The sequence below is a fragment of the Penicillium chermesinum genome (assembly GCF_028974085.1).
Source record: "Penicillium chermesinum strain IBT 19713 chromosome Unknown utg000009l:1.0-952002.0:1.0-954369.0, whole genome shotgun sequence".
Classification (NCBI taxonomy): Eukaryota; Fungi; Ascomycota; class Eurotiomycetes; order Eurotiales; family Aspergillaceae; genus Penicillium; species Penicillium chermesinum.
This window is the reverse complement of record NW_026695319.1, coordinates 478,160-494,140: the sequence shown is the minus strand read 5'-3', so window position 1 is coordinate 494,140 and position 15,981 is coordinate 478,160. Positions and strand designations below refer to the sequence as shown.

General features: G+C 51.2%; 4 protein-coding genes across 4 annotated transcripts; 2 read left to right on the top strand and 2 right to left on the bottom strand.

Annotated features, from left to right (window-relative positions):
- Window positions 1-52: 52 nt before the first annotated feature.
- N7468_010616 (uncharacterized protein) lies at window positions 53-2,362 on the top strand (the record flags this gene model as incomplete). Its single annotated transcript, XM_058479911.1, has 6 exons — window positions 53-273; window positions 335-665; window positions 734-1,322; window positions 1,394-1,468; window positions 1,526-1,786; window positions 1,845-2,362. The coding sequence occupies 6 exons, from the start codon at window positions 53-55 to the stop codon at window positions 2,360-2,362; spliced, it is 1,995 nt and encodes a 664-aa protein (XP_058325434.1).
- A 987-nt stretch (window positions 2,363-3,349) lies between these two features.
- Window positions 3,350-8,099, bottom strand: N7468_010615 (uncharacterized protein; the record flags this gene model as incomplete). The annotated part of the gene is made up of 7 exons (XM_058479910.1): window positions 3,350-3,629; window positions 3,690-3,745; window positions 3,787-6,423; window positions 6,474-6,686; window positions 6,716-7,663; window positions 7,717-7,807; window positions 7,879-8,099. The coding sequence occupies 7 exons, from the start codon at window positions 8,097-8,099 to the stop codon at window positions 3,350-3,352; spliced, it is 4,446 nt and encodes a 1,481-aa protein (XP_058325433.1).
- A 3,835-nt stretch (window positions 8,100-11,934) lies between these two features.
- N7468_010614 (putative pyroglutamyl peptidase type I) lies at window positions 11,935-12,696 on the bottom strand (the record flags this gene model as incomplete). Its single annotated transcript, XM_058479909.1, has 2 exons — window positions 11,935-12,546; window positions 12,664-12,696. 2 exons carry the CDS (start codon window positions 12,694-12,696, stop codon window positions 11,935-11,937), a joined length of 645 nt encoding a protein of 214 aa, XP_058325432.1.
- Window positions 12,697-13,370: 674 nt separating this feature from the next.
- N7468_010613 (cytochrome P450) lies at window positions 13,371-15,282 on the top strand (the record flags this gene model as incomplete). Its single annotated transcript, XM_058479908.1, has 6 exons — window positions 13,371-13,586; window positions 13,668-13,784; window positions 13,848-13,962; window positions 14,009-14,077; window positions 14,138-14,749; window positions 14,831-15,282. The coding sequence occupies 6 exons, from the start codon at window positions 13,371-13,373 to the stop codon at window positions 15,280-15,282; spliced, it is 1,581 nt and encodes a 526-aa protein (XP_058325431.1).
- Between the last annotated feature and the right edge of the window lie 699 nt (window positions 15,283-15,981).

Below are 15,981 nucleotides of genomic sequence, written 5' to 3'. Positions count from 1 at the left end.
GCCCGCAGCATTGGATTAAAGCTTCATATGACCTGACCAGCATTCTTGCACAATGCCAGACAGCCCACCAACGCCCATGACAATAGTATCGCCAGGCCAAGATATCCAATCCATTCTCAGCAATAATGAGCGTGTTCACGAGACGGAAAAAAGGATTGTTGGGAGGTACGCGTCGGAGGAAACCGGGCTAGGTGTCCCAGCGTCTCTCGCGCAGTACGACCTCCAGACACAACGACTCATCGTCTCCGACTCCAACGCGTCCGAAGGTACAATGTAAGATCAGCAAGGCATGAGAAAAGCCAAAGACCTGCTTTTTTTTTAACACTCTTGATAGAGGCGTCCCGACTCAGCAACAAGATATAGTCAAATTTGAAGAGCAGAAGTTTATTCAAAAGCTACGAGACTACGAGCAAAATGCGAAGCCCAAGTATAGGACTTGGATCAACATCGATGGACTACACACCTTGGCCGAGGTGTGGGAGATCCTTGATCTTGCAGTCGCCAAGTATAAGGACAAAGATAGAAGTGGAGCGTGGGGCCGGGTCCGACGAGCATTCAGAGGACTGGGGCAGAACGGCGAGGCTGTCGAGAAGTGGCTGGGGATGGTACCATCCCAAGAGAATTATTTGTCGGTTATCTGCGGAGGTGTGAAACTTATTCTTGGGGTAAGGACTGGGCTAGCTATAGACTACGCCTCGTGCGTTAGGGTCAAAATATTAACTCGTGTGACTAGGCCGCTGCAAGAATGAGTGACATCCGCGACTCGGCGCTGAGCGGGCTCCATGACATCCCCGTCCTGTTAAGCGGAGCACAACGTGTCCTTGGAATTTACAATTCATCGCAACAGCTTAAGGCTCTGAGTGCCTCTCTCTACGTGGCTACCCTAACCAGCCTCGGCCATATTCTGCATTATATCGGTCGGAACTCTGCGAGCAAAGCCTTGGAAGCCATGTTCAAGCAATCGAGCTTCCAGAGAGACCTCAGTCGAAGTTTGGAAGCGATGCAAAAATGCCGAGACAGCTTCAATGAAGAGGCACGGATCTGCGGGATTGAGATGCAAGGGGAAATAGAGAGCGTATTACAAGACACCCACAGCAATGCCCAGGAGATCCAGGGAGAGCTTGTCCTCATGCATCGTTCGATGCTAATTGCGTATAATGAGCAGAAAAGAACACAACGCCTCATTGAAGAAGAAGCCCTGTGCCTCGAAGAAAGAATCGAGAGCATGAAAAAAGGACAAGCGGGGCTACAGGAATCCTTGAATCAGCTACTTGGCCTCGTGAAGGGAAATCCCCTCCTGAACAGCAAAGCATGGGCGATGAGTAAGTTCCTTACCTGTATATTTTCATGAATGCTGCTCTAGAATTTCTGCCTAACGAGCTCAATGGTCAAGATAGGCCATTTGATGCGCCTCATAACCCCTTCATATCCCTCGTTGCCAATCCATCACAGACGCAGTCTGCTACAGGTAAATTTTGCAACCGGTCAGGAATATATTGATTATTGGGACGCTAAAATTCGTCAGCGTACACGATGGGAGACCTACGACGCATCGTTCTCTCCCGATTGGTATACAACTCGAAACGCATGCAAGCCGACGTCCAGGAGAACTACGACCACGGCGCTACCATGCCTATCGCCCAGCAAGACCGCTGCGTCTACGTGATCAACTCCCCTCAACTAGCCTCGTGGACCACCTCCCAAGACACGAAAATCCTTGTCATCAACGGCCACCAAGCTAGCAGAAGCCTCCGTTCCCCCCCTGAGCTTCATCTCCGCGCGACTCGTCTACACAATCGACTTTCAGCGCACGAAAGCCTCTCGCGGAAACCATCAATTCGCAGCTATCCACTTCTTCTGCGGCGAACACTCCGATCGACACGATAAATTGAACTCTGCAACCGCAATCATCAACAATCTGCTTGCGCAATTGCTGTCTTCGTTCAAAGACATCAACTACATGAACCTGATCGCCCTCGGCGATTTCGACAGCAACGACATCAAAGCGGTCTGCCAGCGATTCAAAGCGGTTTTGAAGCTCCTCCCTGCATCCGCAGTTGTCTTTTGTCTTGTAGATAACCTCCCACCCTATCTCATCAACGAGAAGACGTCGGAGGGCGCCCGAAATCTACTCCATTGGTTGATAAGGTGGACCCATCGACGAAGAAATCTACAAGAGGCGGGCCAAGCTTGTACATTCAAATTACTTCTCACTGCTGAAGTGCAATTTATGGAACCGGAAATCGATGCGCTGGATGAAGCCGAGGTTATGAACGTCCCCGTGACAGTTCCCCCAGCCGGAGGATTCACGGACATGAAGTGGGACACGCGGGTGGGATCCGAAGTCGACAAAATGATTTAAGGGTTGCAATACCGTGTGCTAATCAGCAGACGTTCTGGAGCTGGTATCTGTTGCCAACCGTGACATCGACTGTTAATACAATAGGGGGCAAAAGTCTGTGTGCATACCGCTTCCACCACCTCATCAAATAACTTCTATATACATGAGTACATACCTCACACCACCAATTCTTATTGGATCATACTGGAACTCAATAGCGTGAAAAATCGGGTTCATATACAGATTTCCCTCATGTAATATTTTGTATAATAGCCCTTGTTCGCATCACATTATCACAATCGTCGTGAGTTAGTGTTTAATCAAACATGAGAACCGGTTGATTCCTTTTCCTTTTCTCCTCCGGGTAAGGAGAATCCTGTCCCTCACGGGGATTTGACCTTCCCATGTGGCTATGGAAGGAGTCTAATTGAAGTATCCCTTCTCAAATTTCTGCCTTGGAGAGAGCAAGGGTTGCAATACACTAGGTTGCTGCCGTTTTGGAACGATGTGGTGATCGACTTAGGGAGATTCGCTTGTAGTAATATTTCATGCTCATCACTGCCTCGATCTCGGGGTTGGCTTGGTGCCATTGGTAGTGATTGTACTTTTGTAGAGGACTGCAAAGATACCCCATTTTTCTGTGTCGTTCTCTCCGAATCAATGGAGGGCTTCGAAACCGCATTCCCCAAGGTATGAGACGACATCGGTGCGATCAGAATCGTGTGGCCTATAAACTGATGCGTTCTTTCCCGTTGAATGACTGTTGTTCTTCAATGTCAGTCCCGAGCAGTTCATCCCAAAGCTCTTGCGAATGTCGAGCGTTGGTCACCAAACGCTTCACTATATTTATAAAACCAGCACCGGTAGCAAAGCAAAGAGGTTGTTTCCCTACTAATTATCAATCATATTGTCTACCAAATATTCACCCAATGCCTCGCCTCCGTTAACAATACATCACCTAGTCCAGAAAGAAGGGAAAAACTCGGGATTAAAGAGCTGCCGTGGCCATCAATTGTTGCCGTCAATAATGAGTACCCAATCATCCGGGACGCCGCAGCACGGAAAGTACTCGCAGTCATCGGGAGCAACCCCTGCAATGTACGCGTTGAACACGATGTCTTCAACCGTACACACAGGAATTGTAAAAAATCCCGGCGTCGCAAGGAAGTTTTGGAAAGCAAAGTCGCCTTTAGTGCCCAGGCCGTCAATAAACATTATATCATCAGCACTAGTCGGGTCGAGGTGGTAGCCATTCTTATTCCCGTTCAGCTGAAACCCTTGGAAAGAACTATGCAAAAGGTAACGAGTTAGCGGTCTTTTGTATTCCTCGGAGGATTTTGGAGCGTACCTGACAACTATGTCATTCATTGTAACGTTCGACCACTCTTGGTTGCCGAGGGTGAGCTGATCCAAGCCTGCGAGCATGCCCATTTATCCCCACGGACTCCCATGCTCGGGTGCACCGTGAACATGTAGAGTGAGTAATCGTCAACTGTAATCCGAAGCCTGTTCGCATCATCGTCCGAAAGGCCCCAATTATTCGCACCCTGTTTGCTGTGGAACTGATTGTCGATGTTGTCACTGTTCAAGCCATCCGCATAGACGTGCTCAAATGGGTTCGTCTGATTGTTCGCGCCTGGCTGCATCAGGATGACAGGATTAACATCCGCCGACAGGGCCCACGCCTGGGGAATCAAGAGAGACAGGAGGACAGCCTCCATGCCCGGCTGCAACGTCGCCTGGCTGACGTTGCCCCCAAAAGCCTCTGCAAACACTCCCCCGGTCAGCATTGTTTGTAGAGAATCAAGATTCGACCCGTTGAAAGTTGCACTCAGCTGTGAGTTAATAAAGCCAGTGAACTGTGTGTAGAGACTTGCCAGACCGTTACTGATCTCGGTACTCTGAGCAATCTTGATTTGTGCCGCCTGGCCGGAGTCCTTGGCAATCGTTAAAGCGGTGGACACCATGTTATTTGAAGCATCTTTGAACCACCCATGGTCGTTCTTCCTATCAGCGGTCTTTGTGAAGAACGAGGAATCTTTGAGGACTTTGTTCCAAACGTAACTCCCGATTTGACCATATCCCAGCGTGATGACATCAAGGATAAGCTTAAAAGCAGTGTCGCTCTCAACTTCGATCGTCGCAAAGGTAGCGGTGATGTTGCCGACCTTGTCCGCAACAGCACCATGAGCATCTGTTGTCCCGTCATACCAAGCTTGGAACAGCCCTTGGAGGTTGGAGAAAGCGTCAAAGATGAGGGCCCCAGCAGGAGCATTGGCGTCACAGATGTTGACGTCCTCGCAGTGTGTCTGGTCGTCAAGGAAGCACTCGCGTGTTGAGGGCTCCGTGCCTCCCGGCGTGATATTGAAGTACCTGGCGAGCAAGGAAACCACATTTCCCTCACTGATAACACCGGCGCCCACGTTGGAACGGTAGTCGTCTAAGCCGTAGGCCAAAGCGGAGTCAGCTTCCGCGTTGTTCCATCGGTCGACTGCATCGACAGTGTCCGCCACACCCGGATCGGAGCATAGAATGCAGGGCCAGTTGGAATCGTGAAAGTTCGACTTGCCGTTCAAGCAATTCGGGTTCTGCGTGGGACCGGTACTCGTTTTGGACTTCGTACACAGGCTGGGAGGGCAGTAGCCGCGCGCGCAAGCAAATGCGCAGAGTGTCTCGACGGCGCCGGACTCACCCGGTAGCGCAGTGCCGACAGTACCGTCGCCGTCAGCCGGAGTCTTAGGGGGACCGGTCTTGAGGCAAGTACACGGCTCTGGACAGACACCATACATACACGTCATGGTACAAAGCACTTGCAAGTCTGGCGGATCATCTGGACCGGTTCCGGAATTGCAGTCCTCCTGTATGAACGTGCCGGGTTGCGTGGGGAGGACTGGATCGGTGATGCCCCCTGGATCATCGCCCTGAGCATCTTGAGAACATTCATTGAACCATGTCTCGGCCTGGTTGGTCCAGGTCCCCGTCAATGCGTGCATGTCGGCCCGCTTATCGCCTTGGAGGTCGGGATAATGCATACAATTCCCAGCACGGTTGCCCATATATCGCGGCCCAGCCGGCACCCATTCGTAGCGGCTACCGGAAACATCCTTGCGGCCGTTGTTCCACCAGACCCAGCCGTCGCCATTGAACTTGTCCGTATAGATCAAGTCGGCTCGACCGTCGCCATTGACATCCGCCCAGTGGAGATTTGCTCGGTCTTTCTGTTCCGAGTATTTGAACTGGTCAATATATTCCCACGTATCGTCGCTATTGTGGATGAAGCCCCAGGTACGCCCATCTTTCTCGATGCATAAGTAGTCACCCTTTCCGTTGCCCGAAATATCCGCAAACTTTACGGGAAGATCAAAGATACCTACACCACGCTTCTCGGGACAGTAGAGATCAGGTGCCGGGTTTGAGTCGTACTCCCAAGTCCATTTTCCGGTGGCTTTGTACTGGTTCTTCCATAGCTGTGGCTTGTTCTGGTTATTAGGATCGACCCAGACAATATCGCAAGCCCCGTCGCCGTCCCAATCAACAAGGTGAAGGTCTCGACGATCGAGCTCGGCACCCCAGGTCGACGGATCCCAAATAATGACTGCGGCGTCCCAAAACGAGGGCCCACCGTTGACCACGCTCTTCATCCCGCGGTTAGGATACAAGGTCATTTGGCCAGTAGAGAGCGTCCAGACATAGTCCATCATGCCATTGGAGTGGCCGACCATGTTACAGTACTTGTCGCCGTCGGCTTTCAGCTTAGCAGAGCCAGACCCGGAATTTTGCCAGACGCGTAAGTCAAACTTATGCCTTTTCCCATCCGTGCTGTGGTCAAGGTAGACATAATCCTGGCGTCCTAGTAATCCAAAGGCCTCAGGCACGCCGTAGACCCGGGCGAAGTGAATGCGTTCGCGAACACCGTTGACGCCCATGCCAGCATGGGTCGGCCCGGAGTTTGAGCCCTTCTTGAAGGCCTGATGCCAGGCAATGTTGAGGCCATCGCCGGGCTCTCCCTTTTCGCAGCTCCGCGTGTTGGTCTGGGTATAAACCTCGCCTGTGTCACCGATCCACATCCAGTCATCGCGTCCCTGCGCGACGGATTAGTAATAGTTATGAATACGCGTGTGAAGGGCCTCACATCGCCGTTTATGTCTTCCAAGCGCACGCCCGTGAGATTGCCCATGTTCTGGCCGGTGAACCTCTTCCCGAGGTCCTGCCAGTAAGCTGGAGTGTCCTCAATCCAGCCATTCCGCCAGCAGTGCATGTCGCCGTTCAGAGCCAAGACGCAATAGTCAGCCCGCCCATCACCGTCAACATCGCCGAGTCTCACTTGTGCCTGTGGATAGCCGTCCTGGGCGGTCATTATCTTGCCTTGTCCACAAACGTCGGTGGGTTCTCGTCGTTGCCGTTGCCTTGGTTGATAGCAGCATACGCGTCTCCTTCGGGCCCGATGCACACAAAGTCATCCAGACCATCACCATTGATGTCAACAAAGTTAACCCCTTTAGGAATGCAAGGAATGACGACGCTCATGTCGGCAACCTTGACGTAGCGGTTCGATGAGTCTCCCGTATTCCGCCAGACGCCGTACCACTGCGAGCCGTCCTCTCTCTCGTACCAGCCAACGAAGTCGTCCCGTTCTCTTGAGTATAGCCTGACGAAGAAGTACTGACCCCGGTCGTAGTCGCTTTCGACAGTCAATACAATGCCCTGGGACTGGCTGTCATGCAGATAGATGCCGTCATCCTGGCCACTACCCGTCTGAGTCAGGCCTCCGGCGTAGACTCCGTCTCCGTACTTCTTCTCACAGCTACTTGAGCCCGAGCTTATAGTGAGGCTTTGCCCGGGATTCGTGATGTACCCGGCTGTTATAGCCGAGTGGATAGCTTGGTACCAGACGTCGGCCATTTTCGAGTAGCCTACATCATTAGGATGTATGGGGTCGGCATAATCAGTGCTCAGGTCCAGCCAGCCATTCGCCGGAGATGGTTGTGGCGGGTCCATGTCGGCGAGAACGACCTTCTTTTTCTCGCCCTGCATCTGTGTGACGAGGTCGCGATACTGAGAATTGACGCTCCCGCGGTGGCTCTCCCCCACGGAATCAGCACACGGAATCAACGTCGAGAGAACGACCGTCGTATCGAAGCCACTGTCCAGCAGCATGTCAATGAGCGTCTTCATCCGTGCACCAGCGTTGGGAATATCGAGCGATTGAAGACAGTCATTTGTGCCGGCATTAATCAGTACTACATTCGGCTTGTATTGGAGCGAGCCCTTCGCAGCAGTTTGGACTTGGGTGATAACGTCTCCTATGTGTGCTTCCACGTCCTAGATCCTGTCAGTTTCATAGTTGCCCATTGAGGGAGATGTCGATCACCTACGCGGTCTACCATATCTCCATTTTGCTTGGTGCCAACCATGTCGACTTCGTACCCGGCATACCTGAGCTGATCTCTTAGTGGTTTCCGGTATCTATCATAGGTTCAATGTCAGTAAAGGAACTGCCATGATGCATAGGGCAAATGGTAGCGACTATCACACACCCGTTTCCAGTGGACGAGAGGTAGCCCCATGTAATGGAGGCACCAAGAGGTAAGATCCTCAGCAAGAGCGGGGTTGAGGTAATCCTCGCTTCAAGAGACTTGGATGTCATGTTGTTTGATGGCACATCCTGTTGTTCTAGAGCAACTCCATGACTAGGGAGCGCCGAGACCATCGTCGCCACGCCTGCCCAGAGGGCGAGAGACAGTGACGAGAACCTCATGGTTCAGACGAAACGCAAAAAGCCTTATGTGAACTCAGATACTCGTCCACGAAAGGCCAATGGAAGAATAAGAGCTTCATTTTTGGTATATGAGGCATCTATTTATACAGCAACACAGAAGCCTTCAACTTGCTAGAGAATCTGAAGGCTGTGTCGCGTCGGCTATTTTCAACTCTGGCATGACCATGTATAAACCCTAAACCAAATAAGGTGGTGTGTTTTCGAGCAGAATTGAATTAATAGCCTCCCCATACTTGCTAACTGATATAGCACGTGCAGGATACTTGACTACTAACTGGCTATTATGCGCCCCGTGGAATGATTCAGGGCAGAAAAACCCGCGTACTAGCAAAGCATGAGACACAGGCGTCCCTAGTAACGACGTCGGGGGCCTTACTCGTGACAGGGATAACACGTGGTAAATCAAAGCCCCAGTGAGGGTTCCTGCACCACACGCTATACCTGATTCAGATATGCCAAGAAAAAGATAAGTTATATCCGTACCACTAATAAACCCTGTAAGTCCTGCCAAGACATTTAGCATGTAGAATTTTATGCGCGTGATCAATTTCTCAGTTTTGGAAAGGCCAATTTGGTTAACGAGATGTTCTACTAGACCATCTTTTTGGGTCTGCTTCATGACATTTAAGCAGTTAATTTCTGGCTCTTATAACTCACGAGAAATCAGAGTATGGCAATTTAGGAGATCAGCGACTGTAGGACCGAGGAGCACTTATGTACAGGGTTTTGTATACTGAAAGGCTTGGCAGGAATTATACAGAAATCTTAAGGAAGATGTACCTCATCAAGAAGGGCTTAGTGCTTATCGTGCGAGAAGCCGAAATGTCGCGCGAGAAACCTTAGCTTAAATGAATCCCACGATGGGCTTATTCGGCGGAAATATGGGCTCGGCATTTGCACCAAGTAGTAGAAAGCTGTGAAGGGCTAAAGCAAGACCTGATTCAATCTATGTCAAGGAATAATGGAATTCGATGGTCTTTCGCCATCGACGCGACGTTGAAAGCGTTTGATGTCAAAATCGAGACCCTTTGATCCGAAGCCGCGCTCATTTAATGATAGTGGAGCAGGGTCAAAGGGCCACCCTACATCCTGTCGGCGGGCTTATGGCTGAAACCCGGGCTAAGACCAAACCCCTGGCGAATCTCCCCATAAGAGGAGGCGTCTATTTTAGATGAAAGAGTAAGCTTTAGTCTTTATTCAGACCGGAACCTCATTGCGGAATCCCATTGAATACTACTATCTCGCCTGGTCAACTGATACCACCCAAATCTGGTAGCTCCCTCACAATCTAGCTAGGCTCATATGCTATTTATAACTATCTTAGAGAAAGGAAAGGAAAGTAGGTCCGTTACCGTTCCCGCGAGATAACATACTACTGCATTGGGAAGGCCACGGTTTACGTGACCATATACGGACATAGGCACGATATATTGCTCCTCCGCCCTTCTTTTTGAGGGTTAGTAGTCTCAAACAGCCCGCGCGAGTTGTAGCTTCTCCGTGTGAACCCTCGCCCTCGTGCACGGAGCCGTGCGTTTGCTCGTAATAATCAAGAGCTAAGACCCATAAGGGCTCCGGAAGCCCGTCCACTTCATTAGGCCTCCATCCGTGGACGGCTCCTAGGGCGTCGTCTGCGCACTTCAAGAATCGCTTCTACCTCATACTCTAATTCTCCCTCACCCATCGCCGGCGGTGGCTCGGAATCATCCGTGACTTATGAAGGGAGGGATCAGTAGCTGCTAGCCGGATAAGGTCCATGTAGAAGACCCGGTAAACCCCTAAGCCCTGGGCGTTCAACCGCACAAAAGGGCTTTAGCACCTCCAGGGCTTCATATTTCACGTGCGACCAGTCAATCTTAGGAAAATTAGGAAAGGAGCGAGAGACATCACCTTCCGACCTCTGACATCTACGGAAGGACGAAAGACAAACGGGAAACACGAGGAAAACATCCGGCAAAGGCTGGTCCTGGCAAAATCCGCAGAGACAACCGCCAGAGGGAGGGAATATCCATCAGTAGTGTATCATGCCACTGCCGCAGGGACCCACTTCTTCAGCAGGCAATGAATATAGCAGACCAATCAATTCTCACTGTTGGTGTAAATTAGTGATTTAGGAGAAACGACGGACGAATCCAAGATAATGGAGGAATTGGGATGTTCGAAGGATATATCCGGAAGCCTGCAATTCTTTATTCGACGGGTCAAATGAAAGGATCCAAAGGAAGCTGAGGGTGAGGAAACTTTACGGCAGCGCTTGTTAGCCCACTTCTCATGGCTGACTCGAACTCTAGCACAAGTCGGTATACTCCGCCAGTAACGAGATAGTTAACGAGATAGTTACGGTCCCGAATTCCTTTAAGTCTCATGCCTAGGAATTTGAAAGTGTTCCTAGTTCCTAATTCAGCAGGTAAAAATTCAGCAGGTAATGATTCAGCAGGTAATGTTGGAGCATGCAGGGAGAAAGGGGTCTGTAATGTACGGTATGAATTGGTAAAATATGTAACTCTGAAAGTTCTAAAATGACAGGCACCGCATATTTATACGGTGAGTTCCTTACATAAGAAAAGTAATGCCCATATGCCAAGAAATGAATAAGCGGTAATACGGTGGTAATGGCACCGTGTGTTCCGACAGGTAATGAGTTTAGTGACCGATGGCGGACCCACCCGCGGGAGGGCCGAACCCCCTCCCACAAGTGCATAACTTCCGCAGGGTTTTTATCGCAAATGTGGCAAGCAATGACATTGCTCTTGGCCGGAATGAAAATTCTCTGGAATGAGTAAATGAGATCTATATAGTGAATTAGAAAGCGGCATAAGATAAGATTTGGTCAGGTTATCCCTGAATGACTCTAAAATCATTCGACTTTCCAAAGTCATCTGATCGCATGCCTATGCCGAGGTTCAGGACTTGTTAAATCTGTACTACATGGACGACATAATGAAGAAGCTTAAGTCCAGTATATATTACCTAGATGATATGCGCATTACGAGATAGACCTATTCGCTGCGCTCAACTGCTGAGAGAGTTATTATCAAAGATAAGTTCCTTGTGTTGATATCGGGGGAAAACGCCATAGATGCACTTCGAGAGAGCCTAATTTAGGATTCACAATTTTCGGCATGGATGCAATTGGGCTATATGACAAGATATGGGATCAGAGAAGCCATGTTGACGTCCAGGAGATGTACGACATTCTTGATGCCAAAGATCTTTCAACATAGTAATGCATTACATTCAATAAAGTAATGGCTTCAGTCAACCCCTCCTAGAACTATGTACCGCGAGGTCCAGTGCCTACAAAAGCCTTTCAGTTTAGGTACTAGATACGTAGAAGCCAAAATCATAGGCCGGTTAGTGCGGATTATTGACGCCAATTGCTCATAACCTCCAAAGCGGGTAATAACTGCCTTGAACAATTCCTACTTGTACTCTTTAAAACAAAGCTATGTATCGTTCGCTACATAATTACATTATCAAACGAAATTATCATTCCAGGTTAATAAGGACCGAGGCCATAAAGGTGGTAAAGAAGGGAAAACAGAAATGGAAGTGATTGTTAGGATGATAGTAGGGGGCCGAGTGCACATAGACTTTTGGCCGGGTGGTGTAGGATGCTTTATCAATGCGGATGCCATGTCCAAGATGCAAGATATTGTAGTAATTAGAGCCACATAGCACTCAATTCAAACCATGATATAAAAACCCCCCCCTCCCTCCAACAGGAAAGGAAAACGATGCAAACCATCACTCCGAGTCCCCAAACCAGCAGTCCACCACAGCCCTAATCAGACCCACAGTGACCTCCCGCCCCCGCTCAACATCCCCATCGCCCGCCGCGGGCGGAACATGCAGGAATAACACCCCCCCGATCTCTGCCCTGCTGCTGCGCCAGCGCCAAACTACTATAGTAAATAAAGTCACACAGGTAGTGACCGGGGTCATACGAAAGCCGCAGATCCAGTTCTGACGAAACAAGGCCCCTCCACGAATCCAGAAGCCGCTCATTCGGCGCACAGGGCCCCTCCGACCGCGACGCAGGCTTGTCCTCTGTCGGTGCCCTGCCGGGGGTTAGTATCGGGGGCAACCCCAGCTCCCTCCACCGTTTCTCGCCGTCCTCGTAGCCCGTGCGCCCGTCGACGTCCGCGATCTGGTAGTCATCTCTGTGTGCGAGCGCTTCCACAGAATAGTAGAGCCGCGTCGCTGCGATGCCGATGTGGAGGACCAGATCGGGGTGGCGGCCGTGGGCCGCGACGAAGTCGTCCAGGATGGAGGGCAGGGTGGCCCGCACGGATGCGTAGGCCACGCGGATGGGCGAGGGGTGGATGTGGAGGGTGATGCGCCTCCCCTTGCCGCCGGCAGAAGGCAGGACGGAAGGGAGTGAAGAGGCGATTAAGTAGGAGACGTTGACGGCGTGGGATTGAAAGGACTGGCACGGTCAGTTCGGGTCGTGGGAGGTTGATCCGCGGATCGATGTCACTCACGCCAAATCCCGTCACTAGCACCGAGATGTCGGGGAAGAAGCTTGCGGGGCTGTTTGGGCTACGCAGGCCGGGTTAGCGGGGCCATAGTCGCCCATTCTAGATCCTGTAGCCTGCTGTAGCCTGCCGTGTAGCCTGGGCTTTCTTCGGTATAAGGACTTGGAGGAGAACGTAGTAGAGATAACCTGGAGATCGGTGAAAATGCGGGGGTTGGCTGCATTGGTGGAGAAGCAACGGAGTCCATTGATTGGAAGTGCTTTAGCATCTGTTGCATCGGATCCGGATCTGCTCGATTCCCGACAAGCCCTACCCTGGCAGCGTTGGATGCATCGGCCTTCGCTTAAGTTCAGCGGTTCGTGCTACTGCAGCGCAAACATATTCACGGAAGGGCCCGCTGGCGCTCACCCTTGCCCCATCCAGTATGGATCGTCGTAATGCAAGTGTACTCGTTTTCGAATTCTCGTTGCCAAGGTACAGCGGAGACGGCAGGTCCCCCACATGGAGGGTTGGTTGCCTACCGAACAGATCAACTTCGCAACAGCGTCCGGCCCATACAGCTTCCGACCTGAAGGATTTGGGGGCATCGTGGAGCGTTTGGGTCTCCACCTTCTCGGATGCCCCAGTCCGAACCCGAACGATCTGCAACTCGTTTCACGTAAAGAGTCCATTGGTCTCTACTTATCGTTCCCTTAAATCTATAGGGGTTTGACTATAAAGCTATAAGTTTGTTTTGAATCTTCAGCTTGCGTCAGGTCCGCGTCCCCTAGCCACGATGGCGATGCTAACCGGGCTACTCGAAACCCCTTATTTCACCCCGGGCGTGTGTATAGCCCTGCTCGTGATTCTCATCTCGAGTGTCTGGGACGACTTATCGACTGAGGTTCCCCCACAGAGGAGTGCCGCTCGTTGGGAAGAACTGGTGGAATCTATCCAACAAGAAGGCAAGGGCGCAATGGTCCCAGTCTGCACGTACGTTGATCACGGAGGGGTTTGCAAAGGTACGTAGAAGTAGGATCGGAGGACTACGCAACTTCCAGCCGTTGAATGCGCCTAACTGTCACCCCTCCAGGGCCAATCTGTCTTCCAAGTGATGACCCCCAGTCACCCAACGATCATCCTGCATCCTAAATACATAGATGAAGTCAAGGCTCACCCGGATTTGCACTTTCTGGAGGCTATTAGGAAAGTGAGATCACAGGAAACAGAATGAGAACCGAGCCAAAAGGTCCAGCAGCTAATTCGTGTTCAGAACTTTTTTGCGAACCGCGTTCCAGGGTTTGAAGGCTTCCATGCCGGAGGAGGATCTGAAAAGGGCGACAGGATCCTGGTAGATGCTGTCCGGGTAAACCTCACCCAAGCACTGGGTAAGAACCCAAAAGTGACTCAGTCGTTCATGGCTAACTGTACAAGGATCCCTCACCACGCCACTAATGAAGGAGACTGCCTTAACTTTAGACGAACACTTTCCTCCCACGAAAGGTACGCCTCTACACAGGGCAATACGCGTAGATGTATAGAACAACCCTAACCCTGCCTTAGAATGGACCCCTTACATCTTCGCCCGGGAGCTCCCTTACGCAGTAGGCCGCATCTCGACGCTCATTTTCCTCGGCGAACGAGCTGCCCGCAATAAAGAATGGGTCAACGTCGCGGTGAACTACACCATCGACGCCTTCGACGCCGCCCGCGCCCTGCGCATGTGGCCGGCGATCATGCGGCCCCTCGTGCACCACTTCTTACCCTACATGAACAAGGTTCGTGCGCATCTGAAGGTCGGCCGGGCGATTGTCCAGGAGGAGATCGAGCGACGCGCCGCCATTAGAGAAGGCCGGTTACCAGCCGAGGAGACGCCGCACACGCACTCCGACTCGCTGGACTGGTTCACGAATCTTGCCACGCGGTACGGGGAGCCCTATGACCTGATGACCGGGCAAATGGGGTTGTCGCTTGCGGCGATTCACACAACGTCGAATCTGCTGACGAACGTGGTGTACGATTTGGCGGCGCACCCGGAGTATTTCCAGCCGCTGCGGGAGGAGATCAAGGCCGTTTTGGAGGAGGACGGGAAGCTGAAGAAGACGAGTCTGTTGAAGCTGAAGTTGCTGGATAGTATTCTGAAGGAGTCGCAACGGATGCATCCTGTCAATTTGAGTGAGTGTGCCAACCCCCCCCGTTTCCGCTGGCCGCTTTGGCCATCCAAGAAGACAATCTGACCGGACCATTCACGCGCAGCATCCCTGATCCGTATCGCGAGTAAGAAAATCACCCTCTCGGATGGCAATATCATTCCCAAGGGCGCCATCACTGCCATATCCGCACATGTCGTTAACGAAGATGAATCTATCTACCCCAACGCCGCTACCTACGACGGCTACCGCTTCCTCAAGAAAAGACAGCAACCTGGCCACGAGCACCGGCACCAGCTCGTCACGACGACAGCCGAGAGCTTCGGGTTCGGACACGGGGTGCATGCGTGTCCGGGGCGGTTCTTCGCATCGAATGAGTCGAAGATCGTGCTCCTTCAGCTGCTGCTCAAGTATGATTGGAAGTTTCAAGATGGGGTGACCCGGCCGAAGAACTTGGAGTTTGCTACGGAGTCCGTACCGGATCCGACGCTGGCGGTGTTGTTCCGGGCGAGAGAGCCGGAGGTGGATCTTGGCAGGTTTTATGATTTGGGGGTTTAGTGGGTGGTGGTTATAATACTTCTGTCTTTTCATGTGGTTCTTGTATTATTTGATACCAATCAATGGACATGACCTTGGAACATGCAGAGTTCAAATGCATAGTCCCATGATCGTTTCAGGAACCTCAAATGCAGTACCAAGAGGATACAAACTGCCCGGTGACCGAGCATTGCCGAAAGCATTGCCTGGTAACGAAACATGCGGCGAATGTGCATCAACCCGCTCAACACAAGAAGAGCCGACTGACATCCGACATTAATCCCCGGACAGATCGGTCTCTTAAGCACGAAAAGCATGAGAATGGATCATAATGTTCAATGGTTAAAAGTATGGTCTTCGGACGAGTATGAGATCGTAATCAACAAATGAGCAACGGTATCAATTGCAACGTCAATTCCAGAATAATGAGCAAAATCGCCTCGAAACTAGAGAAATAGATCCGTTCCCATGCATTTGAAGAGTTATGGGTGTCAGAAACCAATTTCCCCAGCAACCGAGCACCGTTTCTCGTTCCTCCGATCTTGCCATCCCAACCGGCTGTACAACGCAATGACGCAGAGCAACCGTTCTGATCCACATTTAGCCACTGTCAGCCCATCATCATTTAAACCGGGTCCAATATGACTCATGCTAAGACTACCCGGGGAAACGAATCGAATAAACTGTGCATTTTGTATTAGAGATCTATTGACGTTTACA